Source organism: Drosophila biarmipes, chromosome 3L (assembly GCF_025231255.1).
Source record: "Drosophila biarmipes strain raj3 chromosome 3L, RU_DBia_V1.1, whole genome shotgun sequence".
NCBI classification, from domain to species: domain Eukaryota; kingdom Metazoa; phylum Arthropoda; class Insecta; order Diptera; family Drosophilidae; genus Drosophila; species Drosophila biarmipes.
Window position 1 is genome coordinate 18,511,922 of NC_066613.1, and position 27,916 is coordinate 18,539,837.

The following is a 27,916-nucleotide window of genomic DNA, read 5'->3' on the forward strand; positions in this document are numbered from 1 at the left end:
TTGATTCATATAATTAATTATACTTCTTATTTAAAATCATATAAAAAGTGATATATTTGTTAAGTTTTAAATACATTTCAAAAAAGCGCGCCCATATGCAAGCTCCGAGAAAAATACCGCTTACAGCATCTTGGTATTTTTGGGGTGCCCGCTTTTCCGCCCCTTGGTAACACTGAAAGGGCGTCATTCTTTTCATCCCTGGGCACACTGATTGCCTTTCGCACGCGTATTTTCTGCGGATTTTGCGTGTAAATTTCGTTGTGAAAACACAGTAAAACAGCAGCAATCATGGCCAGTTTCGACCTAACACGCATCAACTGTCAATACCTGGACAGGCACTTGACCTTCCCGCTGATGGAGTTCTTGTGCGGCAAGGAGGTTAGAAACGCGACCAGGCGGTGCTCCGCCAGCGGTTTGCCGTGTCACCAGCAGATATCTATGGGTCATCTACATGTATGTGCGTTCCGTTTCAGATCTACAACCAGCAGGAGCTGCTGGAGTACATCCTGGAGACGGTGAACAAGACGAACATGATCGATTACACGATGGACACCCGCAAGCGCCTGAATCTCAGCCAGGAGATGCCCGAGGCGCTGGTGCAGCGCAAGGCCGAGGTGCTGGCCACCCTCAAGCAGCTCCAGAACGAGGTGGCGCCCATCATGAAGGCCACCGACATCCTGAAGAACGGCGAGAGCATGAAGGATTCGAAGACCTTCGTCAGCGCCCTGCAGAAGGACTACAACTTCAAGGTGGAGCACCTGGAGAGCGCCTACAAGCTGGCCAAGTACCTGTACGAGTGCGGCAACTACCAAGAGTCCACCTCCTACCTGTACTTCTGCCTCATCGTCATGTCGCCCAATGACAAGGTGTGTATGGGTGTTATTTGAGAGGAGAAAGTCTCTCCTGTATTCCGACATTCCTTTACAAGTGGTGAAAATTGCGTCTATAACCCGTTTATGGTCTCCCAACTCCCTACAGAACTACCTGAACGTGCTGTGGGGCAAGCTGGCCGCCGAGATCCTTACCCTAAACTGGAATACCGCCCTGGAGGATCTGACGCGTCTGCGCGACTACATCGACAGTGCCAACTTCAGCACCATCCAAGCCCTGCAGCAGCGCACCTGGCTGATCCACTGGTCGGTCCTGGTCTTCTTCAACCATCCCAAGGGACGCGATCTCATCATCGAGATGTTCCTCTACAAGCCACTGTATTTGAACGCCATTCAGACGATGTGCCCGCACATCATGCGTTACCTGGCCACCGCCGTAGTGATCAACCGCACCCGCCGCAACGCTCTGAAGGATCTGATCAAGGTGATCCAGCAGGAGTCGTACACTTACCGCGATCCCATCACCGAATTCCTGGAGTGCCTGTACGTGAACTTTGACTTCGAGGGAGCGCGTCTGAAGCTGCACGAGTGCCAGACGGTGATCCTAAACGATTTCTTCATTGTGGCCTGCCTCAACGAGTTCGTGGAGGATGCCCGTCTGATGATCTTCGAGACATTCTGCCGCATCCATCAGTGCATCACCATTAGCATGCTAGCCGATAAGCTGAACATGAAGCCCAACGAGGCGGAGTGCTGGATCGTCAACCTGATCCGCAATGCCCGGCTGAATGCCAAGATCGATTCGAAGCTTGGCCATGTGGTGATGGGCACCCAGCCGCTGAGTCCCTACCAGCAGCTGGTGGAGAAGATCGACTCGCTGTCCATGCGATCGGAGCATTTGGCCGGTCTGATTGAGCGCAAGAGCAAGCAGAAGCAGAACCAGGAATCCGTCGACTCTTGGAAGTACTATTAAATTTCTGACTTCGTCTACAAAAGGTTTTTTTTGAAGTGAATAAATCAGCATCATAACCATTCGCTCAATTCAACATTTGATTTTATTTCCATTGGAATTAATTTCAGTTATACAAAAACAATACGAAGGCGGGAATTTATAAACTTTCGCTAGCCTACAGAATGCAAACGTCTGCTAATCCTAGAATTAGTTGTTTGTACCTACGGGTCGGTGCTGGATCCCCTTGGGGATCTGGCCCCGGATCACACTATTGATTGCTACCGCGCCTTCTGCTTGACCACCAGCCAAGATCGCACGGGCAGGTCCTGCAGATAGACTATCCATTTGCGCACCAGCAGCAGCCAAACGATGCCGTAGACGACGCAGATGCCCGACTCCAAGTAGTAGCCATCGAAGGCGATCTCGCACTTGCCAGCCGACGCTTCACAGCTCTGCGGAAGAAACGAATATAAGTTATATATCTTATCGCCCAGAGGGTATCTTCAAGATAGATTAAACATATCTTTTGTCTTATATTCTATCTTGAAGCTGTTTCCCATAATTTTTTTAACTAAAGTATCTTGAAGATGGCTGAATTCTCCTCCTAAACCACTCACCTGCTGCTCCTCCTTGCCCAGGCAGGTGTTTTCCGCATCAGTGGAGCACTGCTTCCAGGTGAGCACGTCCACCAGCCACAGCACCACGGTGTTGGGCCAATTACCGCCCAGGTTGCACAGCGTGTTGAGGAATGTCATGTAGGTGCCACCCACAGCGGGATCGGAGATCTTGGCGAAGAACGCCATGGCGGCCACGAACATGGAGTACAGGAATACTTGGTAGATGGCATAGCTAGTGACCAGCAGGACGTAGTAGTAGACGGGCACTGTTCCTCCACGGATAATATAGGGTGTGATGTAGGCCAGCCCAGTGGCCACCGTGGCCATGATGATGCGGTAGGGAATGGCCTTCAGATAGACGTCCATGGGGCGGGGTCCATTCGTATAGCGACCCACGGCCAGCGGCAAGATAAGCTGCAGCGGAATGAGTGGAATGGCCAGCAAGGCCAGCTTATCCTTGGGCACCCCGGCATCAATCAACTTTAGGCTGGTCACTGCATCCGAGGCGGCAAACGTGACCTTCACGGTGAGCAGGATCACGGCCAGGATCTGGACAGGACGCATGCGCACCATGTCCCACAGGATCTTGTAGCTCTCGTGAATGTTCAGCTCGTGCTCTTCCGTGTAGCGTGCGTCCATGTGGGCGTCCTCAATGTCGTTCTCCTTCTTGAAAATGGCCACCAAAGTGGTGGCTACCACAAACGTGATGCCCCAGAACCAAAGGAAGCGGGGCAGCGTGATCATGCCATCATCCAGTGGCACATCTCGCAAATAGGTGTTGCAGAAATCCTTGGACTCCAGAGCAATAAACACCACATAGCCCAGGAAATAGCCGGCGGTTTGGCCCACACTATTGCAGGTGGAGGCATAGCCAACATTGCATCGCTTCAGCATGGTCAGGGCCCAGCCATCGACGGCGATGTCCTGGGTGGCGGCCAGGAAGTTGAGCAGGAAGAAGAGCAGCGTCAGCAGCGGAACATTTGGGTCCACACCATTCCCGCCCAGCCAGCGATCAACGTGGACAGAGAGGAGCAGCATGAAGGCGCCCAGTAGGTACTGCACTGGGACTAGCCAGGATTTCCGCCGACCAAATCGTCGGATGTACAGGGAGTCCACAATGGGAGCCCACAGCAGCTTCAGGCTGAAGGGCCAGTAGGCGAAGGAGAACTCCGCCTGCTGCTTGTAGCTGGCTCCTCGGTTCTGCAGCAGCATGGGAATGGCGGCTATCAGGCCAATGGGTATTCCCTGCAGCACATACAGAAACAAGAGTATGGCTATGTTCCTCCGATCCCCGCGAATGTCGGGTTTTTGGTGCTCCGCCTCCTTGTCCAGCTTAGGGTGCTCCTCGATGAGCAAATCCTGGTCGACATGGCTGCCCGTTGGCTTCCTCCTTATGGCAGACATGCTGTAGGGGCATAAGGTAGTCTGTATTATATGCACATGTCACTTTGGAGGCCACCGGCTCACCTGTTTTTCCTAATCACCAACGAATAACAACAAATGTCCCAGGTCCACGTCACTCAAGCGCAGAGCTTTTCCCCTAGTTTCTCGATGATGTCCTCGTACTGCTTTTGGTTTGGTCTGATGTCTGGATGAAAGGGTTGGGTACTCTGTGCCAGTGGTCTTTTAACTAAATCATATTCCCTCAAATCGGAATATTTTCTTTCGTGGCATATGTTTGTTGACGTTCGTTTTAATATACTTTTATAGCAACTGGAGGTCGCACTACGCAGGCAGGTGCTATAAAATATTGCTATGGTCACACTATCGCTCGAAATTTGAACTTGGTGGCGGGAGGCTTACGAAACTGAAATCCTAGAAGGGAGTGAGTTGGGTTTTCTATTTATAACTCCACTGCGATAAGTCAGCCTGTGCAGAAATATGTAGGTACCTATGCTGCGCCATTAAGTTAAATGTAACATTACGAAATGAAATAGGATCCCATCAAGAAACTTGACTGATTCGATTTTCCATATAAGAAGTACATATATCTTCCAGAAAAGAACCTATATTATGCAATTTAAGGTTTTAGATAAGATTGATTACCCATTTAGAACAATACATTAGTGTAATGTATAATGTAACAACTTTCTGATATATTTAATCTACTGGAATTTTATCAATTTGTTTCTACTATATTATATTATCTACTCACAACGACTAATATTTATTACGCTGACCGCAGTTGTGAATATAAAAACACGCACATCTGCAGATAACACTCAACTCCCACACCACTCCATAAAAATCACCGACACAATTGTTTTTGCAGCTTTCGTTTTAATAATAAAGTGAATTACTGAGAGCATTTTGCTTGTTTGCTTGGCGAACACATTCAGATGTTTCGATATAATTAAAAGTAATTACTGATACAGTGGCTTCTCGAACAACAATTTCCATTTCCAAAATACATACGTTTTCAATAATATACTCGAAACTGGTTTCGGTTGCCCTCGCCTCTTGCAGAGGCAAAGGCAACGCTTTTGTGACTGTGTTTTGACTTTCATAGCTTAGCTTAAATTCTAATTAAGTGTTCAATTGAAACTCTGGTGATGCTGCTCGCTGGCAGGCTTGCTGGCTGGATGGCAGGCAGGCAGGCCTGTTGCTCTATTCTATTACGTTCGATCTGGTCTGGTTTGGGGCTTTTTCCTGGCTGCTTCTGCGCTGGCTACGGTTTCAGTTACTTTCATGGTTATTGTTCTGGTTCTGCTCGGGTTTTCCATTTCGCTCATCTCGGGTGGCGTGCTTCAGCTCAATTAAATTTCCTGGAAGGCCGTTCAGCTTTTAAGTGCTCACTTTGCCGCTCCCTGACTCCGCATCCTGGGCCTCCCAGCCTGGAGAATTACTTGGCGGGCGAGGAGCCGCCGAAGAAGGGCTCCTCCCACTTGTGGTGCACCTCGGGCGTCAGGTTGCTAATCTGCACGTGCACCGCCTGGTGTTTCTCGTACTTGGGCGGAATGGCGCACAGGCGGTATTTGACCTCGTCCCCGGGCATGGGCACATACTCGCCCTCGATGCTGTGGGTGAGATTACATTTTTGTTGATTTTAAAGAGCCAGCTCAGAGGTCGCGCATGCTTTATTCATCCACTTACTCGGAAACATGGCAGAAAACGTCCTCTCCGCCGGCGTGGGGTGTAATGAAGCCGTGTCCTTTGGTGCGGCTGAAGGATTTCACAACGCCGGTCACAACCGGATTTTCCAAGGCCCGAGCGGAGCTGTTTTTGTTACCATTTTTTTATATTTTGAGTTTGCGCGTGTTTGGATTTTGGCAGCGTTTGATGAAAAGGGACAGGAAAAGCAGGAGGACACAATTAAATCAATGGATGATGAAAGGACAGGGCCGAAGGCAGAAATTAAGTAGGGGGTTTATTTACAGAGGGGCGGCTAGGGTGGCTAAGAGCTAATAATTGCAGGAGGAAGAACATTAAGTAGTTATTTATATATAATATACTAAATGTGATATATAATTTTAAAATACAAAATAAATACAACTATTGAAACAACTAATACTTCAGGAAAATATTTAAGATATACAATAAAAATCAGTAATACATTTTATGAAGCAAATTTGAGTTCAATTGTATTAAATTAAGATTAAAAACAAAAACTGGAAATGTATATAAATATTTTTGTAATATTAAAGATTAAGAAATCTAAGATTTGTATATAATGTCGTATTAAAATTACGAAAAAAGAACACCAAATTGTGTATCTGCAGGACAAAGATGCGAAATAAAAAACCAAAACTGATGATGATGATAATTTTAACATCCTATAAATAATTTCTTTAAACTGAGGAACGGATCAGTTGATTTTGAGTTGGGTTTATTTGGATTTATTTAGATAAAAATGCCTAACAAATGATTTTAAAAGGATATCTACTCAATATACTTTGAATTTAGGGGTCTCATTTGGCCCGGAACCCCTGAAAGGGCCAAAGTTGTTTTAGGGGTCAAGAGCGTGTGCCAAGTGGGTGGCGGGGAGGCGGGCGGGACTGGACAGGGGCAGGAGGCGGGTGGAGGGAAGGTGGACTTACGTCGAGGCCGTGCGAGTGCGCCTCGTGATGATGGGACTGGGCAGCTGCAGCGAGGCATTGGGACTGTGGCTGTTGTGGTGGAACACCGGCGGCTTGGCGGTCAGCAGCTTCTCGGGCGTCCTTGGCTCGGCCATGGCTTTCTTCTTCCTGTTTACTTCCGCTTTCTGTGTGTGTTTTCTTCCCCTCTCCTCACCGCTCTTCTCTTCAGTTAGTAGAAGCGGCTTGCGTGTGTATATATGCTCGGGAGTGTGTGTGTGTGTGGGTGAGTGGACGGCAGCCAAGTCTGTCGAGTTCAAGGCCACGGGGGGTTAGTCAGCCAGCAAATTGCGTTGCACTTATTTCACCTCCTCCCTCTAGCTTACCGCGAACTTCACGCCCTCTTATTTAGCACCTTTCGAAGGTTGGCAACCTGAAATGTAAGCTTCCTTTTTCTGGGACAACCGCACACTGATGCAATTGCTTGCCGCTTGGAGAAATGCCGGTGTTTCTTAACCCTTCAAACCCTCTGCTTAAGCCTTGTGCTCTGTGCCTTTTATTCACTTAGTAAGCCCTGGATTTTATTCAGCTTTTTGGTCGGGTATTAACTCCGTTTAATGCGCGCTTTTTAAGGATTTCACTTTTTCGACGAATGGCGGCTGAGGCGTCAAAGTCTGATTTAGACTGACCGTGTCGCGCTGTGCTAGAAAATTCCAAAAGCAATCGACTAGTCGTTATGAATATCGATATTTATAGCAACTCAAAATATGCAAATTTAAAAAAGTTTTTAATAATTTATAAACATTGTTTGACGGCTTAAAAGCGTATTTGTTTATTGCTTTGATCATAAAATTATTTTTATTTTTAGAAATTATTTTAAATGTTTATAATATTCAACCTTTTACAATAATTCTTTGGTGGAAACTGGTGTTCGTTTAACTCATTGGATTAATAGAAAATGAATGAAAAATGTTTCTGTTGTGCAAAAGGAAAATAGAAATATCTTATAACATTAAAAGTAATTAAGGCATTTAATGAGTTTGGAACAAGTTTATAAATAAAAAATAAATAAATAAAATCAATACCCCCATTTAGTTAAAGAAAAATTGTTTAAATATTTTTCAAGTTTAAGTTTAAGCTTCCTTCGATAGTTTCTCTTTGGCCATCTCTAACGACGCTCACGTCGCCCCTCGCCTTGGTCCACCTCTAGATAGATTTAGCGTCTTGTCCTCCGCGAAATTCTTTAAAAAAAAATAACAAAACAACCCAGTTACCGCTATGTTTTTTACCAGTATTATCATATTTTTATAGTATTTCCCACTATTACCCATTTCACATGAGTGATACGGAGAGCGACGGAGACGCACAAGGCGAGGGCGTCGTGGATCCGGATATCTTCTCATCGGACAGCAGGGAATCCGATCAGCCCGTCGTGCGCAGGCGGAACTGGCAGCGGATTATGACCCAGAATCCCGACTTTGATCCGGATCATGTGCTGCGCGAAATGGAGGATGCATACAATTCTGATGACGCCAGTGGGGACTCCGAAGAGGCTGTGCCATACTTGGAGCCTGCGGACGTGAGAGCAGGCGCTCGGGCGGTAGCCGCACAGCTTCGCCATGAGCTCTTACTGCTTGATCGTCGACTGGCAGAGCCCGAGGAGTATCCAGAACCAGCTGAAGATCAGCGGCTCATTGTGGATCCGCCGCCTGAGAATCAGATAGAGGCTGAGCTGCAAGCAGATCAGCCCAATGAGAACCAGGAGGCCGAGCCCCAGGCGCAACTGGCAGACCAAGAGCAGCCCGAAGCTCCTGCGGTGCTCCTGGTGGATCCTCCGCCCATGCCCAGTCCGCCCAGCACTTCCCGCCGAAACCAAGGCGAGGAACCAGGTGTGATCTCACTGGACACACCGTCACCGCCGAAAAAACGCAAACGTCTCTCTGCCGCCGCCGATAAAAGCCTTAAAAAATCGCCCGAGGGCAAACCCACAATTGTGGAGGACGAAGATGATGGCCTCACGTGTCCCATTTGTCTGGACTCCTGGGAGATGAGCGGCGAGCATCGACTGGTCTCCCTGCGCTGTGGCCACCTCTTCGGAGAGTCCTGCATACGAAGATGGCTGAACGAGAGCCAACGCCAATCCTCCGTAAAAGTGTGTCCGCAGTGCAAAACCAAGGCCACATTCAGGGACATTCGTCACCTGTACGCCAAGCGAATCCAGATGCTGGATACGGATATTAGGGAGCAATTGGAGGCGGAGCGTCGGCGTACCCAGACCCTGACCACAGAGCTGGCCACCGCCAAGCTGGCCCACACTCTGACCGCCGAGAAGCTGATGCTCCTGCAGAAGGACAACGAACGGCTGAAGGAGCTGGTGAGGGCGGGCGGCGGTCGAGGAGCCTTTGGAGGCGATGCAGATGGCTGCGGTGGCCAGAAGGGCATTCACCAGCTGGCCATGCATCGCTTGTACATGGAGAAGAACTTTGAGATCACCCGAGAGCCCGGCTGTCGGGTGCTACTCTACTCCGCCAAGCACTCCATGCTGGTGGCCTCCCAGAAGAGCGCGCAGAACTTGTTCCCCGGCTATGGGGTGCGGTTCATCGATCCGCCCAGCTTCAAGCCACTGCACTTCCTGCACACCTCGGCACTGTTGGTCAGGGACATTGCATTTAGCGAGTCCCAGCACCTGCTAACGGTGGCCAGTCGGGAGCCGAAGATCAAGATCTTTGACATTAGGACGCGACTGTGCTCGTCCATGTTCACCGCTCATGACAAGATGCTCTGGTCCTGCGCTCTGGATCGCAACGAGCGCGAGCACTTCCTGTACGGCGGCGATCTGCGAGGAGGGGTCTATATCTATGACTTGAGGTTTCCCGAGAACATACTCTGCGAGTTCCAAGCCGAAGGTGAGCTCTTGATACTGCAAACTTGAAGTTCCCTTCTAATGCATTTTGTAATCCCTTACAGACAACTTTAGTCCTGTGATACACATAGTTCCAGTGCCACCCAATAAGACTTTTATCAGTGGCGGCTTCCTGGTCTGCCAGCTGACGGCCCTCACCTTCTACGAGTACGCCGCGGCCAATGATACGGCAGTGCCCACGCGGCTCAATGTGGAGGGACCGTTCTTGTCCATGCAGTACGATGCCGTGCAGGACACGGTGCTCATCTCGGCCCGCTCCAATCCCACTTCGCCCCAGTCCCGCTTCATACTGGGCCGAATGGACAAGATGGACGGTACGCCGGTGCTGAAGGTGAAGGCAACCATCTTCGGCTCGAAGGCCACGCCGATTATGACGCGACCGACCCAGCTGGGCGTCGAGGATAACACCCTGGTTGTGGGCTATCTGCAGGACAGCAAGCAGCTGATGATGCACGATGTACGGCGGGAGGAGCGGGTGCAAACGATGCCCGTCAACGAGGTGGTCTACGACATCTGCCCGGTAGCCACTCAGGCCGGATCCTATTTGGCCGCCCTCACCGACAACAAGTGTCGCGTCTACAAAGTTAACAGTTCCAAGCGATGAGAAATGCCCGCATGTGCACTCGTTTTCCATGAAAATACCCAAAGAAGTGTTTAGTTGTAGGTGATTTCTTAAAAAACAAGAGACTGCTGAAAATGGACGAACATATAAGCCTTAGTTGTTAGTTTAAATTTTCTCATTATTTCCGTTTATTAAACATTTGTCAACCTTGCGGTTCGCGTACAAGATTACTCTGAACATAAATCTATATTGTGTACTCCATGTTCTGTTTTTGATTCTTGATTTCAATTTTTGAATGCTCGTAAACTGTTGTGGATAAGTCTTGTATAAAACAATAGAAAATGTTGGTTCGATTAATAATATACATATAAAGCTATACAAAAATGTGTTATCCATACAATATCCGATTTATATATATGCGTAACTACAGATACTCCTAGGTGAATGGTGGAAATGAACGAATGATTGAATATATGTGTCTAAATTCATTCCTGACAGTCTCAAAATGTTTGCAACATTTTCTACATTTGGAAAAGTCTCTCGATCTAAAAATTGCAATGAGTTTTGAGCTGAGATTGTGAACAATCCTGGCCAGCGTTGGCAAACCCAATGAATGAATTCGGTTTGCGGTTCTCTCGAGTCTTGAGTTTTGTAAAATTGTATCAAAAAAGTTACGTTTCGTCGTTGGTCGTTTGCGGGTTTGGTAGATCAAAAACCTCTGTGGCATTTACTCCTATATAGTTGTATATGGTTTATAGTATAGTATATAGATTAGTGTGTTGGATAGTTGAAAGACGCAGATCTATACTTTTCAAGTATAATTTTGTATATTTTGTGATGTTTTATTTGTGTTTTCGCTGTTTGCTTTTTGTGTCGTGTGTGTTTTCTTGTGATCGTTAATGTTAAGATTAGAGAATACGTTTTCGCGTGAAGAAACGTACGGAGTCAGCATAACTTAGGACTTTCAACTTAAACTGTACGATAACTAAATATCCGTTACACATATCTTTATATTTATATATATATAAACACTAGATTAACTTAGGCTAAACTAAACTCGAAACGAAGTCGGGAAAAATGAAGCTTTGATTCGGTTCCTACTAAATTTAAATGAGTCCGAGTGCTATCGCATTTGAGTCAAACAGTTAAGAGCTCAACTTGGTATTATGAGTGAGGGATGGCTTTAAATTTAGCAGAATTGGAAGCCGTAACAAAGCTGAATGAGATAATCGATCCCCATGCGCATAAAGACAGGTGAGACAGATTAGCTGCGCAGGGCTAACTTGTTGGGATTTTGGTTCGCTTAATCGACGCGCGCGTATCGCGGCACTATGTCCTTGCTGATCCAGTAGTTGCAGGGCAAGTAGTCCTCCTGCGGCAGCGCATCCTGGCCAACGTTGATGACCCTGCGGTTCTGCACGAACGACTGCACCGTGCCATGGGACACATAGTAGTAGAAGAGCTGCTGCATGGCCGACACGAAGCGACGCTGCTCCACGGTGTGCGGCTCATAGCGACCCAGAATGGCCTGGACATCGGCATCCACGGTGGCCAGCTGGTCCGCTCCCTCGCCCTGGGTGACCACATAGAACGGCACACTCGGCTGCTGTCTCGCATTCGTTAGCAGCGGGCAAACGCTGCGAATGTCCGAGATGATGGAGACCAGCGACGCGTAGCTGCTGGCATTGTACTTCTCGATAACCTCGTCGGTGAGGCCCAGAGCTCCGATCTGCGAGTTCTCCAGATAGGCACGAACCTCCTCACGCGTCCAGTTTGTATGCAATTCACGCAGTTTCTCGGTGTGCGCCTCGTGAGCAGTGGCGCCCATCACCAGGATTGGATTCTTCTCGCTAGTCTGCTCGCGCTTCCAGGTGTCCGAAGGATGCTCATAGACCACATCGCCATCGAGCACCAACCACTCGTGTCGGCTGCCGCTGGCATTCGCCTCCTGGGCCTGGGGCAGATCCACGGGGAAGTGCAGCCAAGTGTCGGGGGTGGCGGCCCAAAGACGCTCGCTGGACGCTTCGCGCAGGCACTCCACATCCGTGCACTCCAGGGTGGCCATCAGTTGCTCGTTGAGTTTACCAGATTCGCTGAGGGGCTTTCCAGGCAGAATGGCCGATCCAGATGAAGCCCACGCCCTGGTGTACAGATCCTTGACCTTCTGCGAGTTGACCAAAAGGGTAACCAGAGTGGCTCCAGCACGATGACCCAGCAGAGTGACGGATTTCGGGTCGCCGCCAAAGTTGGCAATGTTCAGCTTGATCCACTTCAGCACGGCAATGATATCGGTGAGCGCATAGTTGCCAGATGTGGGCGGATGTGCCTCCTTGGTCAGAGCATCCAGAGCTAGGAAGCCGAAGACACCCAGACGGAAATTGGGACGAACAAAGATCACATCGTGCGATCGGGAATAGCGAGCTGATGGACGCAGTATTCCGGGCGAAGGACCAGCCAATGATTCGGCACCAATCAGGACAACAACTGGCAGGGGGTTGTTGTATCGCACATGTGGGGTGACCACATCCAGGTACAGGCAGTCCTCATCGCCCACGGTGGTTCCATTGCCCAGCCTCTGCGTGCACACCACACTGCTGTTGTGCGTTGGCAGGGTATCGTTCCAGCACATATTGATGTCATCAATCAGCTCAGCCGGTTTCCACCTCAGCCTGTCCACAGGCGGCTTGGCATAGGGAATGCCACGGAAGGCGAAGGCTCCATCCTCTTTAACACCCTCCACGGGTCCGCAGCCCGTCACTGCCATGATGTAGCGTCCTTCGCGCAGCGGCGGCGTAGTCAATGTCTCGTGGGTCAGCACATAGCCGATGACGGCCAAAAGGAGCACGAACAACAGGATGCCGAAAACAATCAGGGCATCGTCCACACTGCATCTGTAGGCACGCAGGCGAGTAAGCAGGGAAACGGGCCTGTTCTGCTCCTCCTCCTCGGCGGCCAGTTTCTCCTCCGCCGCCAGCTTCTCGTCCTTAAGCTCGTCCTTAATCTCTTCGGTGCCGTTGGTCTTGACGGGTGCCCGATCGACTGTGTCCTGATCCTTGAGGGAATCGTCAAGGGTCTCCATGGAGGCCAGACCGGCTTTGCCCAAACCCAGCTCCACGTCATCGTTGCTCTTCTTTTTCGGTATCATGTTGGCAATGGGCAGCTTGATGGCGTTCAAAAGGCCACGCTTTTGTGGTGCATCGGAGGCATCATCGCCAGGCGTAGCTTCAGCTGTGGCTTCTGTAAATGGAGAAACGAATTAGTTCGCACTGTAGGGTATTATCTCAAATGGTACGAAACATTCTGTATAAATGAGTAAAATATTTCCACCTTTTGTAAATAGTAATAAAGAATCAATGTACTAACCCGACTTGGCATCGGCATCTCCATTCACCAGCTGCTTCTTTTCCTTCTCGGCGGATGGTTTGCGGGCGAAAAAGTTGCGCAAGCGTTCTCCCAGGCCTGGACGAGATTTCTGATCATCTTTGCCAGGCACCGCTGCGGCATCTCCTTTCTCCTCCTTATCCTTATCCTCCTCCTTCTCCAGCAACTCGCCCTCGGCACCATCGCCCTCCGCCTTGGGCTTGTTCTTCATGAAGAAACCGGGCAGCTTGAGGCCTCCAATAGGTATTTTCTTGGGCTTGACCTCGCGCTCCTCCTTGCTGATCTTCTTTTCATCGGCGCCCTCGGTCTTTGTGCCATTTTCGGCGGGAATATCAATGATTTCCTCTCCATTTCCTGGCTTGGATTTCTCTGCTTCGGTGTCTACGATTTTCTTGTCGGCTACTGGTGAGGATTTCTTGTCGGCACTAGGAGACGCTGGTTTGGAGGTCTGCGGACTGGGTGTCTTCTCCTTGCAATCCTCTTTTTTGTCCAGCATTTTGTCCGTTTCCTTGGGCTCCTCGAGAGCCTCCTGCTGGGCGGCTGTCGTCTCAGTGGGCGGGGTTTCCTTCTCTTCGAGTTCGCCCATATTGTAGATGCTTCAAGATCGTTTAGAGAACTCTGCGAGAATTCTGGAAAATATGGAAAAATATATTTTCTTAGCATATGTTCTGAATTTCAGGTCCTTTGCAGGACAAACCTTGACTTAGTTGCAGAAATAACTAGGTTACACTTTGGCTCTGGTTTCTAGTAACGATTTTTTAGGGATCTACGATCTAGGATCTATCACGATCGCTGGCTGAAATGCTTCTAGCTGCCGCTCCCAGCTGCACGGGATTTTTATACCGTTCTGGCCGGAATTCCTGATGCAAGGATCAGCTGCTGATCCTGGCAAATGCCGGCTGCCTCGCTCACCTTTGTCCTTGCACAATTGCTCGAGGGTTTTCCTCGCCCTCTCGCTCTTTCCCTTTCACTACCTGAAGTTCTAGTTGAAAATCCTACCTGGAAAATGCTGTCACAGGTAGGCCAAGGAAAAATTGCTCGTGTTTCCCTCAACATATCGCGGCAGCATGGCGTTTTTTCGGGGCGGGAAGACCGCAAATTTATTAAACGAGCTGAGCCAGCTGCATATACCGATCATTTTGTGATCCAATCCCTGAACCGAATCCCTTCCTTCCTACAATTTCCCTGAGTTTCTTGAGTTGGTACGTGCGCCTTGTCGCTTTTCACACGTCCCACGTTCTCGGAAAAACGTTCTTAATTAGCGAAAAACTATAAAATCGTCGTAGAAAGCATCCAAGGACATTCGCCGCGTCCTTTTTTGTGCATTGCTATCCATGAAACGCCGCTCGCAGCGGGATTGCAGTAGCAAATCACGTCCAGACTAATTGACCGCACCAGAAACTGCTAGAAGTCATGGGAATATTCTTTATTTTGAAGTCCTGACTTGACTTTACCTGACCTTTTTAATGAGCTGGACATTAGAGTGACATTAGAGCAAGCAAGTAAAAAACGTGATCATTAAAAAAAGATTTGCTTTTCGAAAATATTATATCTTGAAGAAATTATATTTACATTATCATCCGAGTTATCAAACAGGCGACTATGTAAGATATCTCATTAGTAGATTATACTACGATCAGATCAAGTTTGATTATTAATCTAAGACATTTAGTAATTTTTAAGAAGGTAAATCTAAATATTCCATTATTGAGAGATACATGACTATTTAGTGTATGATCTCACTAATAGATTAAAAGACTCTTTACTTTAATCCCCAGGCTTACATTGCTTATCAAGCACTCCCTTCCTCACTTTCATCCATTTGCTATAGAAAATGTTAAATAATAATCCCATTTTTGTTCATTTGACCCACTAAACTTATCTCCAAGCCATGTCTCAGTACTGCTCTACCAGTCCAGTGAACTGCTACCCCATTATTTCCCCATTTCCCCCATTACAAGTCCATTACTCGCACGCATGAAACCCAATCCCGGACCAAAAGCGGCGACATGGCAGATATGGCCAAGGAAAAACGATGCCAAGTCGCGACCTCTGTCATGTAAATCAACCGAAATTCCATTAAAATGTGAACTTTAAGTTCAAATCGCGTTGCGTGCCATAATCTCCCCATCATTATCAGTTCGTTCGCTGGTTTTCCCGCTTTCGAGCGATTTGGTCAACTGGAAAAGAGTGACACCAAGCGACAAGGAAAATCACAAAATGGAAATGGGGAAAATCGAAAGCAACTCGACAATGTTGCGTATCGAAAGTGAAAAAAAGAGTGTCGCACACATGGTTCTAGAACACACACACAAAAATAGTGGGGAAAGAGTTGGGTTGAAACAAGGCGACGCATTGCAATCCAATTGAATCGGATTCCAAAGTATTACCACGTCGACTGGCGGGAAAGGGCGGAGATAAGTTGTCTGGCCCAAGTGTGGAAAAGTCACGGGGCCAGAGGCACATAAGCCTCCTCCTTGTTGTTCTTGCCGTCCATGCAGCAGTCGTACTATACTGTATTCCCTTCTCCAAACAGAAACAGGTCAAAGTAATTACAGTTCACTGGAAGTGGAGTATCTGCGGGCACTATCTCGAATGCGCATCTTTATAGTGCGTTCTGATAGTTGGCATACTAAGAATCTTGACACATCTATAAAACCAAAGACTTGTTTTGAAATGATTCTGACAAGAAATAATTAAATCTTTTTCGTCTTGCTTTCAATTGAAAATAAAAAAAAAAAAAAGAATTTCTAAGGAATTGTTCTACTTTTAAAGCTCAAATATTATTATAAAATTTTCCATAAATTTTATAAAATATATGGTTTTTTCTGCAACCCACTGTCCACGCAAGTGTTAATTAAGCCCTAGTTAAAAAATAGCAAAACTCAACTATTTATAGAGCCAGACCCATAGCGATCATTGTTAATTAGCCGAGAAATGTCTGAGGAAGTGTCTGTTTCACTGGGGGTCAAGCAAACAAAGTTGACGCACCCAAAACGCAATGAAAAGCGCTAAAAGGAAAATCGTTCCACGTCGTCAAGTCACGCAGTCCGGCACTTTTACGCCCCGTCCTCCCTTTTTTCTGGATTCTTTGCGGCATATGTGACCGGCCTGTAATTGGTCTTGGCTCGTAAATTAAATCAAATTCGAAACTTGCGTTTGACATGCAATTCGACTTCCTTCTCACAGCCGAAAAACCCCGACCCTGCTTCCTTTTTATTATCCCTGAATGTTTCTTAGAGCTACACATGGAAATTGCCGTTAAAACATAAAAAACTGACCAAAACATGTTGGGAGGCACTGTGGTGAAAGGTTCTAGAAAAAACACATTACAAAAAACAGTATAATACTTTTTCACTAATCCCTAAATTAGTATTTCATAAGTAGTATTCCTTTTTTTAGGATATGCCAAAATGATCACAAAAGTCTGAAATAAAATGTATCTACAAATTATCTTTGAAAAATTTACCACCACTGTTCCCAAAATCATGCTGAATTATCCTAGAACATGGGTTACCAAAATGTTGCCCCAACTAACCACCAAAAACCCTCGTAGATCCCAACATAAGCGCAACAAATAAATTCTGGTGAAATGTCTCGTATCTCGAAACATGTCAAGAAACACTTTGAAATGCATAAAAATGCAATTGCTTTGGGCCATTTATTCTGCTTGAGGGAGTGAAAAACAGGGTCGTGTCGAATTGGGAGGTATATTTGGGGGAGATAACCCCCCGTCACGAGTGGGAAAGCGACAACTGGTACAAGAGTTTCGGGCACAAACTGCCGACAAAGACGCAACCTGTGCCACTGTTTCTGATACTTGTTTCTTTTTTCTTTATAAGCGGTACTTTAAGAGTACAAAGGTATATTGTTTTACATAGGAAAAGATAATAAACTGGATTATAATATTATAATCTTAAACAAGATCCATATACATTGAAGATTATTTGACTTATTTGGGAAAACCACACAAAACTCCCAGTAAAAAAAGGGTTATTTAAAAAATGTGTTATACATCTAAGTATTCTCTAAAAGTAAACAGACTTTGGTATTTTATTCTATGCAAGTAAAAATGCATTTCTTTTAGATAAGGTAATGTAACCACATATCATATTTGATTTAATAAGTCAAGCCACAAAATCTTTATAAAAGCTGAAATCTACTCTTTAAATAATATTACAAATCCCCGCCTTGTCTGATCAAAAATTTCTTTTACAAAATTTAAAGAAATATTATTGGATTACTGGGTATCATATAGTCGAAATACCATATTACATTTTTGAACCTTGTTTTTTATTCGCCTAACTAACGGCAGCCAAGCATGAAACGAAAACAGTGCGAAGGAAATGACAAAAGAAGTGGGAGAATTAAAGGGGAAAAACGAAGGAGTGGGGGAGCAACAGTAGTTGGGGGCGGAGTGTGGGCGGGTTGACCGATCCGCGTCCTGTTATTATTATTTATTGCGTTTCCTGTTGGCTTCCTATCTCTTGTGGCCAGAGGAAATTGTTGCCGCCAGCCGCCAGATGGCGTCGCGGCCACTCGTTGTGTGTGCGTGCGAATGGGGTATAATAAAAAATAGAAACAGGACACACTATTTTGACATGCACTTTTCAAATCGCTTTTGTGTGTGGGCGCTGTTTATGCTCAATTAAACAGGATATTTGAACAATTTCAGAACACTTCGCAGCCCAGACATTAAGATCTGCTGATAAAAAAGCGCTTAAGCCTGGCAGTTCTTGTTTATAATTATGAGTACGTACGGGGAAATTTGTCTAGACAGTGGACACAACAAATACTCGTAATTGCTATGCCATTTTCAGTACCATACAGTGCAAAAAACTCACGTAATATTACACTTATTTCCCAGTTTCAAGTTTTTATAACAAAAATCAAATATTTAAATCCTATTTTTCAATTTTGGAATATAGATTGAATCCAAGAAATAAAAAAATTGGTAAGTACATTGTTATCTTTCAGTGCACTCATTTTCCCTACTCAGAGCACCTGCAATCAGCGCTTTAGATTCAATAACCTCAGGCCAAATAATTTTTCAATTTGCGCCTCCAATTTCCACGGCGGAAAAGAGGCAGACACCGAGGGAAATCGCAAAGTTTCTAACGAACTCAATTTGTTTAAAATTAAATTAAAATTAGCTTTTAATATTCTGATCTAACGATTTATCATGCCGTGTTGTGGATTTTGGTTTAAGTTACTTAATTTCATGGCAATTTATTGAAGTTGGCCAAGTGGGAGAACGGAAAATGATGAGCCTCATATTCGCCAGGCAATCAAAAGAAGGGTGATTAATGAACAGATCTGACACGTGTTCAAAGAACAATGCGGAAGGGGTCAGAAAAATGAAGGGGGATTAAGTTTACTCGAGCATGAGATACATTTAGAAAAATGTAGCAGAAAAAATTAAAAAAACCCAATCTTCAAAAAAAAGTCATCTACTGATGACAACTGATGACAAAATTTACTGGTTCTTAAACCATTGGTTTATACTAATCTACTATTCCATAAGCATTTATGAAAATAGTTTGCCTGGTTCTCAAGTGCTTAAAACCCATAAGCAAGAAAACTTAAAAAATAATTAAAAGTCATCTACTGATGACAATATTTGTTGGTTCTTGAGCGATTGGTTTATACTAATGTACTGTTCCATAAAAGTTTATTAAAATGGTTTGCCTGGTTCTCAAGTGCTTAAAATCCATAAGCATTTTTTAACTACTTAAATCATTGTGCATTTTCTTTCAGTGCACTAGAGGAGGAAAAACCAGAAACCGCAAAACCTTAAGGTTTATGCACGTGCGATGTGAGTTCTCATTCGTCTCCCCCCATTTTATTTAGATGGACGATAATCTCCTGGGGCAGGTAGAGAGCAAAGAGTTTCACAAACCTCAAAGGATCTACGGAAGGCGCCTAGCTCTGGGACGAGGGGACTGGTACAGAAAAAATGGAGTTGGGAATGGGAACAGCAAACAGAGTTGGAATGAGATTTCCACTTCAAACAGGGCATTTTTTTGAATTTGTAATTACACTCGAGAGACAAACAACTCTTGAAGATATGATGGGATAATCTTGGGCTGCGCTGGTTTTGTTTGCTCATTCAGTGTTACCTTGGGTTTATAGGATCTTTACTTTTTATTTGGAGTTTATTAAAAGAGTAGAATATATATTAATTTTTTTTATTCTTCGAGTTATTAGAATACGATTTCTAGAAAATCCCAAGTACTGAGCATCTTAGAGTCTGTATAACACATTACAGGGTTCGTCCCAACGTCTGGCTGTCTTTTCCATTATATCATTCTATTTTATTGCACATTTTCCACCAGCTCGACGTTCCTTTCTCAGTCAGATAAGCAAAGATCTCCTCCAAGATAGTAACTCTGGGAATTCCTGGCAGGCAAACTCCTCGCAGGGCAATTATAATTGTCAACGAAAAATATTTATGATTTGCGCTGGGCTCCCTTGTAACCCTCATTAGTCAATTGTCAGCAGCTCTCGAGGGGATGCGCGTTTTGGGATCTTATCCCAGCACTTGACTCTCAAGTTCTCGGTGCTGATGGATTTACAATTTCCTAAATGAAATCTCCATTTTCGTTCAAACTGTTTGACCATGAACTCCGCAGGCAGAGCGTTTGTTGGATTGTTTATCTTTCAGAGCGAGAAAAAGTGTTGATATTCTTGAAGCATTTTCCTCGTTGTGTTTTTCCCTAATTGTTGTTTACTTTTCGAGTGAAAGCGCCCAACTTACATAAGAAACAACAGTTTCAAATTGAATTGTAAAGAAGAGAAAAACTTTTGATTGCACACACATTTCTTGGGGTAAAGTGAGAAAATGAGATACTATGGCACACGCATCAACATCATCATGATCGTCGGTCGGGGCTGTCGGCTTTGTCTTTTGAAAACTTGGCAAAACAATGAGGGAAGTTGGAGTGAAAAGTCAAGGGGGAGTTGCCTCAATAAATCTCTTTCCGAATGCAAATGTTGCGTCAGCCTGGCATCTTCACCGCTTCCTACCCGTACTTCTTGTTGATGTTTTCCTTTCCCTGCTTTTTAGCTGCCCGATTCCCCGGAAGTATCTTTCTAGAGCGAATCGAAGTGCAGCAGCTGCCAACTCGAACTTTCTCTGGAGATCCCGGGAATTCGAGATCTTCTCCCTGCGCCTATTAATTCATCATTGAATTATTGCCTTTCTTCCCGGTATCCCTTCGACGATTTCTTTTCCCATTTGTTTACTGAATCGCTTTTTGGGGATTTATTCTAGCCGGCGTCTGCCCATGCATACAAATGATCAAAAAGGGTCGTCCTATTTTTGGAGCCACTCCATCCTCAGCGCCGTGATTGTTGATGGATTGAAATATCCGAGGATTAGCACACATTATGTTTATGAAATGTTCAAAAGGATTTGTCAGGGGCTGTGATTTATATCAAATGGTTATGTGTTCCGTGCGTAGATATGACACATGCCATTTGGATAGGATGGAAAATTAGAAATCAGGGGGGAAAGAGCTGTCGGACCGCCGACACGAGCCATTGGACCCCAAGACGCATATGATGATGATGATGGGTTTGCCGTGGCATAGGGATTATATCAATGAATCGTGAAGTGCCATTAATCTTATTAGGAGCTTGAAATAAAATGTTTGTGGGGACGCCCTTTAAATTGTTTTGGCAAGATGTTTCCCTGGTAATTATACGGCTTGTGGAGGATTAGAAATTAAATTAATGACTTTTAGGGCTTGCAGCTGAGCTATTTTTCATGTACCTAAAAGCGGAAAGTTCAACTCGTCCTATAGTTTTTTAAAATTACTAAAGTTACCAGAAGAACTTTTAAAAAATAACTTTTTTTGTTTTAAAATGTTTAAATGTTGTTTTGGTAAAATTATCTAATATTAATTTATTAATTTTCAAGGACAGGAGCAAAGAAAATATTTAACAAACTTCTAAATGTGTTATTTTTTAATTAGGAAAATTAAAAAGATTTTATAAAAATGTTAACTAAAAAAAAATGAAAAATCTTAGAACACAGTATTGACATTTTGAACATCATTGAGGGTGTTTAAATTTATTTATAACTAACTTTTTAAATTATTTTTTTAAGTTGTTTTTGCACATGTAACTTGTACATTTATTCTATTGAAATTCTTTTATATTTAAAATTCGATCAAAAATGCTGAGGTAAACCAAGGATACTTCACTTGTGCGCAGATAAAACTTAAGATGAGTAAATTTAAAATATTTGAATGAGGTTGAAGTAGGTTCTTGAACTAGGAATATTATCTATCAAGAGGTATTATAATCCAATAAAAACTTTTACACAGAAATTTTATATTAGAAAAAGTACATTTCGTTACCCATTATAAGCCTATTTTTTGAATGTACAATTTGTTCAAACTCCCCGAGGTCCTTTAACACGAATTTCGATTCATACCTGATGTTCGAGCCACTCAAACACGAAGTGATGTCGCTGAAATGTGGCAATTGGGAATAATCCTTCAATCCGTGGACACGGCGGGTGGCATAAATGAACGGAGCGCGATGTCCTTCCTGCAGGACACTTAGGTGTGTATAACAAGCGAGGAGGTTTTTCTGATTTACTGCTGTTTTCTTTCATCCACTCTTGCGGCACAGAGCAAAACAAAATGCACAAAAATAGTTGCGTTTGTTTTTTGTTTGATGTTTTGATTTTGTTATTATTTTATTTGCACTTTATACGAAGCATTCACAAAAGGAACACAAGAGATATTCCTTCTTGGATTTTGTTTTCTTTTTGGTCGCGTCTATTCGGCGAGAGTGTGTGTGCTGCTGCTGCAGGATGGTGTGCGATGGGAAAACGAGGAGAACCGGAGCAGAGGAAAAAGCGTGCGGCGTCCAAAAGAGCGTGGCTCTGACTGACGCTGCTTCGGCTTCCACAGGCGGCAGTGGAAGAGGAGCAGAGCAGAGCAAGAGCCGGAGCAACCACTGGAAGTGGGGACGACTCTCTTATTGTCACTCTCGCGCTCTCGAGTGGAAAGGGGGAGAGTGTTGGACTTATAGAACTATAAACAAAAACATAACTCCCATAAACAAATTTGTTTGATTAAAAGATATAACAATATTATATCTGAAGAATTGTATTTTTTAAGCCAACTCTGTAATTAATACAATACAATTTTACTTTAATTTAAAAAATTCTTGACTAATGATAATCTTATGAAATAAAAGAGACTGATCTGGTTTTCAAAATTATCAAATTTTTTCCTAAGCTTAGCTTAAAACTGCATTAACAAAAGATTTATTAAATTATTATTTCATGTTGTCCTTGTGGATTCTTGGAAGCAAACGGCAATATGCTTGTAGTGAAAATAATTATAAATATTTAAAATCAACTAAAAGAATTTTTGGACAGATCCATTAGTAATTTTTTTAGAAACCAGGATGAAGGGATTCATCAAAAAGAATTCACTCACATTTCCTATAAAACTAGCCCAATGTGCGTTGGAAGCGTTATTCTGATTGAGCTACCGCTCTCATTTTCTCTCTCTCAGAACAGCCGGCTTGGGACGAGCCGTAGGGTAAAGGGGGAGGGGGTGCGCCCGCATAGGGGTGGCTGGAAAGCAGAGGCAGCGGACTCTCTCCTGCACTCTCTTTCTCACTCTCTCCATGCATTGCTTTGTTTTCCTGTACAGTAAATGCAAAATGTTCAATAGTGCTTTAATTTTGGAAAGATATTTGGTTTCGGTTTAAAGATAGTTGTATTCAATCTTATAAAGAGTTGGTTTGGAAAAAGGGGTTGTAAAAAAGAATTAAGTAAAATTTTCAAGTGTGATTAAGTGTAATGTTTAAGCCAGTCCTATCTTATTTTTGTAAAAATGTTCAAAAATATTATAGGACTCGTTCTCTAACCACTCTATGATCAGCTAATCAAAACAGAGGACCACTATTCTTTAATTCCGGCTATGAACTTTAGTACAAAACATCTGTTGAAAGAGTATTTTTATATTCTGCCCTCAAATATGGTTTTCGCTTTGTTGTCCTTTCTTGAAAATAGGGAGGTAACAAAAGCAAACCGGCTGGACGAAGTTTCTTGATAGGGTTCTTCGGTTTGGGTTAAGGTTTTGATTTCGGTTTCGAAACTCGTTTCCGAGTGCGCATCAATTGGCAAGTGCTGAGGCGCAGTTTACGCCGATAGGACATCTGGCGTGTGTAGGGAAATTCCAAGTTCTGATGCGTCATTACAGCACTAACCCCGGCCTACCCCTAGCCCAACACCCCTTTTTGGCATACGATTCACGTCCCTACCCCTGAGAATTTCCAGAGGTAAACTGAATATGATGATTATTCAGGTCAACTTTTGCGCAACAACATTAAGATAGGTTTGTTTCCGGTTCCCTAAAACATTTATAATATTAAAATTGTAAGCGAAATAGATACTTATATTACAAAATCAAAACCATACTAACTTTTTTTAATGGATTTTTGTAAGATATTTAGTTTAGATGGAGAATTTCGATTAGTTAATATGTATGATCTCGATCTGGAGCCAGTTGAATGACTCAACAGTGTCCCCCTAGGAATGGATTAATGGTCGTTTGTGTCCACCTAGTCCCCCTTCCCGGCAGTCAGACCCCCGTATCCCTGCCCACATGTCAACAACTTTCACGCCCCGAACCATGAGGGTTCCCTATTTAATCGTGGAGCTACTGAAGCATTTCATTAGACACGTTGTTAGGCGACATCTGCCACCGAAACTATGAATTGTGAAGGTGGGCTCGGGTTACCTCAGGGTTTGACGCATGCCCGTCACGTTGCAGGGAAGGATCAAGAAGGGATCGCATCGGATCGTTATCATGATTGCAAATGGTAACGAGGAAACCCGCCAAATGTGGGACGCACAAGGAAGGAAGTGGAGGAGTGAACACATGTTCCTGTCTCTCGTGTGGGTAGCTCGGATGGAATAATTAACAAGTTTAATTTAAATTTGAACCGGAAACGGTTGAAACCGAAAACGAAGACCAAGGAGTTCGAGGGAGTTCTTGAAATACCCCAACAAGATGTAATTCAATCAACCAATGATTCGGTTTCAATATGCTCAGCTAAGACCCGAAAAAGCCGCTTAATGTTTGGGCTCAATTATATGGCTTTCTGTGTGGGGTGCGGTGCTTGTGCCACTCCACCCACTCGCCCTCCCATAAACGCCTCAAAGTCGACTACAAATAGCGCACAAGGAAGTTGCACATAAAATTCGCCTGTTTTAGCCCCGTTGAAAATTATGTTCGGACATAAAAAAAAAGCCCAACTTTTGTGGGTAGTCCTTTACTACACCGACAACCACTTTTAACCACCCACTTGGTCTGAGGGCAACCACAAAAGTTACTGTTTTATTTACCCAAACAGCCCGGCGAAGGGCGAGGCCGGTGCTCCGGGATGCGGGACATGTGGCGAACAACAGGCGCAGCAAGTGCCAAGGTGGTGTTGTGGCGCCCCTTAATGGAATCAGTCCCCCAGACTCGCCTGCCTGCCCAGATAAAACATGAAACGCTTTTAAGTGTTCCTCGCCGCCGAGGTTAAACACCTCAAAGGCGACTCAGTGCGTCTGGAAAAGAGCCGGGAGTGGGTGCAGGGTAGCCCCCTCGGGCCAACTATCTATGCAGAATTTGGGATGTGGGCTGATCCAATTAAGACGAAGGTGGAGATCAAGAGCAAGTTATGATTAAACTTTGGATAAGTAGGTGTAGAAGCTCCTAAAGTTCACTTTAATAATAAACTTTAAAGTTAAAAGGACAAAGACCAGTTCTTATAATTTTAAAAATTAATTTCCCTTAGGACATACAAACCTCAACTTTCCTTGTACACTTTGAACTCCCTCAGAACTAGATTTCTCCACTCTTCAGCTGGTTAGCTTCCCCCCTGAACAATCAATTAAGGAACCAATTCGCCTTTAAGATGACTAAACTCTCCAGGGGTCAATGTGTCCCATTCACCGGGCAATCAAAACAGACCATTGATACTTTTGAGCTGCTGCAACAATATCAACCTTACGGCCACAAGAGCCAGTTGAAAGATGTGCACACAAAAGAGGAAAACCGAAATGCACAAATGGGCATTGAAAATGAAAACGGAGTCTTTAGTAATCTTCAGTGACACAATAAAATAGGAAGAAAAAAACTGAAGAGGCAGCAGTTTTCAAAAGGGAAAAAGTACCACAGGGAGATACAGCCGGTATGCGTGAGTCAAGTAAGTGGAAATAATGGCAGACAATAGAAGGAACAGGGGAACTCCGCTGGCAGGCTGCAGCTACTTCTCAGATACTTCTACTGGCATCCGAAGTGCAAAGTCGGATTGTCAATCCCAGGCAGCTTCAGAGGCAGAGTGCACAGAGTCAGCCCGGCAGAGTCGTTGCACTTTTTAAAGTGTCGCACTCTCCTCGGAAAAAACACCCAATAAGAAGTGGACCCTGACTGGGACTGAGACTTTCGTCTTCACTTGGACGGATTAACACTTAAAGCTGTCGGTGTCACAGTGGCAGCACTGAGGGATATTAACCGAGGAATTAGAGGTATCAAACTAAAATATCTCAAACAAATAGATACTTAAATAGGAATAAAAAATACTAACACTGAAATACTATTATTACTTTAAAGTATATCATCTATATTTACAGATATAATTTTAGGATTTATTTCTTATAAGTATCCACTCACGCAAAACCATAGCCACTGTGCTGCAGTCTAAGAAATACGGGGAGTCTGACATTGACATGCATGCAGCAGCAGAAGGACCGAAGACTGAGGCTCCAGCGGCTGAAGTAGAAGTAGAATCAGAAGCATCTGCCCCTCATAAAGACCAAAGAGCAGGGCTCAGCTCATGCCTCGTGTGGGCGATGTGTGTGCGAGATTGGAACTGAGACCGGGATGGGATGGGATGGGCTGGAGACGCAGATGGAGATGGAGACCTTTGTTGGGGCCCTGGGCCAGCTCTATTAATATCCGACTTCCTACAATTTGGTGAATGCGTAAATTGTATGTGAAAGGAAAGCTGACTTTAATGCGTCATAATTGATGCACAATGCGGAGGGGAAAAGCGATAGCTTGATTTGATTAACGCAGAATGTGGCTCACAGATACAGTACAGATACTCACAGCACAGATATATCTATGTATGTCGCACACCCACTGCAATTGAAACTTTGACTTACTGCCAAATTATTGATTTTCATGGCATCTGCAGTGAGTGGCTGCAGCCAGTAAATGTGTATCTACGTGTGTGGGCGTTTGACTTTGCCATCGCTTTCAAGGAAGCCCTTCAAAGTTCTTTTTGCCTTATTTTTCCAGCACAATTATCCGCTTAAAATGCCAAAGCGGGCCAAAGCAGCAATGGGCAAAGTATCTTTAAGATGCAATTCAGTTGGGGGAAACTTGATGCCGCTTCGACATAATTGAGCCCTGTCGCCGGGCCATCGAAAATAAATTTTCAATTAAACGCACATCAACGATCCGACAGCTATGGCCACATACAATTGGTTTATCTCGCAGATACGAAGATGCTGTGGGGACCTAATGAGGATGATGCAGCGCATTTTGTTGGCTGCACGAGTTGAAATTAAGACAAGAGTCGCAGCCAGATGGACAAATGACCAGAGGATGGAATAAGTATATGACAGCTGCCATGAGTTGAAAGGAGAAACAATACAAATACAAATGGGGAAAAACAGCAGCGCGTGGCATTGAACTTTGTGGGGTAAGATAAACCAAATCATATACGGTTGTACAAAAAGCTTATGTAACCAAAAGATCTCGTGTGAAGCCCCCCAATAAGTACCTCTCGGAAATCACAGAGAGAAATGCAATTTCTATTTTGACAGATGCCTTTTGCCTCCTGCAGATTCTTTTGATTATTCCTCGAGTCTCGAGAGAAAATCCATTTTTAATTCGACAGCTGTCGCTGGAAATTGATCTGCCGCCGCTGCGAAAAGCTGCAAAAGTATCTCTGGGATGCACATTTCTTCATCGCACTTTGATTAGAGGAAAATGAACCCAAGCCCAGTCATTCATTCGATTGCCAACTCATATTTCCAAGGCTGGGGGATAAAAAAAAGGGATAAGCCCAGCTCCTTTTTTATCGTCACTCTTGGCTGGTGGTCCCCGCGAGTGTTTAATTAAAGTTCTCCTCGCGGCGTGGGTGGCAGCAGATTTCTTTGTGATTTTTATTTATATTCTGATACTTATTTCCTTTCTGTAAGTTGGGAATCAGCTTCCATTTGAGTTTTCATTAAAAATCTTTTGGCGGATGTGCAGCGAGTTCGAGGGAAAAGCGACTGTTGTGAGCGCATTTAAATGTTAATTTTGTTTGAAAACACGTGCACAAAAATGTAAGTAAACCAAAAGAATACTTTAAGCGCGGTAGTCGTTGAAAAGATACCCTCATTTTCCAGGTTACTCTTGTGGATACCTGAACAAAACTTTTTTTAAAATGTTTGACATATTATTAAAATGAAAATGCTTTTTATAGGCTTTGCTATCCTATCCCAAGATGCTTATTTCGATCTCAAAAATAGCACCAAAATATAGGAATTTCGGGATGTGAACATTTTTCACATTAACAAATCTTATATACCCCTAAAAACTAGTGGGTATTAAAACAAAATATA

General features: G+C 44.4%; 5 protein-coding genes across 6 annotated transcripts; 2 read left to right on the forward strand and 3 right to left on the reverse strand.

Annotated features, from left to right (window-relative positions):
* The first annotated feature begins 184 nt into the window (after positions 1–184).
* On the forward strand, positions 185–1,871 carry LOC108035420 (eukaryotic translation initiation factor 3 subunit E). Its single transcript, XM_017111041.3, has 3 exons — positions 185–378; positions 474–866; positions 979–1,871. Exons 1-3 carry the CDS (start codon positions 289–291, stop codon positions 1,801–1,803), a joined length of 1,308 nt encoding a protein of 435 aa, XP_016966530.1. The 5' UTR covers positions 185–288; the 3' UTR covers positions 1,804–1,871.
* Positions 1,863–4,118, reverse strand: LOC108035419 (acetyl-coenzyme A transporter 1). Its single transcript, XM_017111040.3, has 3 exons — positions 3,867–4,118; positions 2,400–3,804; positions 1,863–2,234 (listed from the first exon to the last, which is right to left on the reverse strand). Exons 2-3 carry the CDS (start codon positions 3,801–3,803, stop codon positions 2,061–2,063), a joined length of 1,578 nt encoding a protein of 525 aa, XP_016966529.1. The 5' UTR covers position 3,804; positions 3,867–4,118; the 3' UTR covers positions 1,863–2,060.
* A 541-nt stretch (positions 4,119–4,659) lies between these two features.
* LOC108035673 (cold shock domain-containing protein CG9705) lies at positions 4,660–7,109 on the reverse strand. Its single transcript, XM_044095179.2, has 4 exons — positions 6,799–7,109; positions 6,437–6,719; positions 5,493–5,615; positions 4,660–5,416 (listed from the first exon to the last, which is right to left on the reverse strand). Exons 2-4 carry the CDS (start codon positions 6,568–6,570, stop codon positions 5,242–5,244), a joined length of 432 nt encoding a protein of 143 aa, XP_043951114.1. The 5' UTR covers positions 6,571–6,719; positions 6,799–7,109; the 3' UTR covers positions 4,660–5,241.
* Positions 7,110–7,586: 477 nt separating this feature from the next.
* On the forward strand, positions 7,587–10,281 carry LOC108035142 (E3 ubiquitin-protein ligase RFWD3). The gene is made up of 2 exons (XM_017110583.3): positions 7,587–9,318; positions 9,380–10,281. The coding sequence occupies exons 1-2, from the start codon at positions 7,749–7,751 to the stop codon at positions 9,937–9,939; spliced, it is 2,130 nt and encodes a 709-aa protein (XP_016966072.1). The 5' UTR covers positions 7,587–7,748; the 3' UTR covers positions 9,940–10,281.
* Positions 10,282–10,700: 419 nt separating this feature from the next.
* LOC108035143 (neurotactin) lies at positions 10,701–22,167 on the reverse strand. 2 transcript variants are annotated; one of them, XM_017110584.3, is made up of 3 exons: positions 21,719–22,167; positions 13,261–13,907; positions 10,701–13,134 (listed from the first exon to the last, which is right to left on the reverse strand). In XM_017110584.3, the coding sequence occupies exons 2-3, from the start codon at positions 13,862–13,864 to the stop codon at positions 11,201–11,203; spliced, it is 2,538 nt and encodes an 845-aa protein (XP_016966073.1). In that variant the 5' UTR covers positions 13,865–13,907; positions 21,719–22,167; the 3' UTR covers positions 10,701–11,200. The 2 variants fall into 2 exon arrangements, with proteins under 2 accessions (XP_016966073.1, XP_016966075.1); XM_017110586.3 differs by lacking the exon at positions 21,719–22,167 and adding an exon at positions 13,976–14,079.
* Positions 22,168–27,916: the final 5,749 nt, after the last annotated feature.

Coding starts and splice junctions, on each gene's coding strand:
- LOC108035420 (XM_017111041.3), top strand. CDS start 289: ATGGCCAGTTTCGACCTAACACGCATCAACTGTCAATACCTGGACAGG. Junction 379..473: donor AGTTCTTGTGCGGCAAGGAG/GTTAGAAACGCG, acceptor GTTCCGTTTCAG/ATCTACAACCAGCAGGAGCT. Junction 867..978: donor TCATGTCGCCCAATGACAAG/GTGTGTATGGGT, acceptor AACTCCCTACAG/AACTACCTGAACGTGCTGTG.
- LOC108035419 (XM_017111040.3), bottom strand. CDS start 3,803: ATGTCTGCCATAAGGAGGAAGCCAACGGGCAGCCATGTCGACCAGGAT. Junction 2,235..2,399: donor TGGGCAAGGAGGAGCAGCAG/GTGAGTGGTTTA, acceptor TTTCTTCCGCAG/AGCTGTGAAGCGTCGGCTGG.
- LOC108035673 (XM_044095179.2), bottom strand. CDS start 6,570: ATGGCCGAGCCAAGGACGCCCGAGAAGCTGCTGACCGCCAAGCCGCCG. Junction 5,616..6,436: donor CGCACTCGCACGGCCTCGAC/GTAAGTCCACCT, acceptor TAACAAAAACAG/CTCCGCTCGGGCCTTGGAAA. Junction 5,417..5,492: donor GTTTTCTGCCATGTTTCCGA/GTAAGTGGATGA, acceptor TCTCACCCACAG/CATCGAGGGCGAGTATGTGC.
- LOC108035142 (XM_017110583.3), top strand. CDS start 7,749: ATGAGTGATACGGAGAGCGACGGAGACGCACAAGGCGAGGGCGTCGTG. Junction 9,319..9,379: donor CTGCGAGTTCCAAGCCGAAG/GTGAGCTCTTGA, acceptor AATCCCTTACAG/ACAACTTTAGTCCTGTGATA.
- LOC108035143 (XM_017110584.3), bottom strand. CDS start 13,864: ATGGGCGAACTCGAAGAGAAGGAAACCCCGCCCACTGAGACGACAGCC. Junction 13,135..13,260: donor AGATGCCGATGCCAAGTCGG/GTTAGTACATTG, acceptor CTCCATTTACAG/AAGCCACAGCTGAAGCTACG.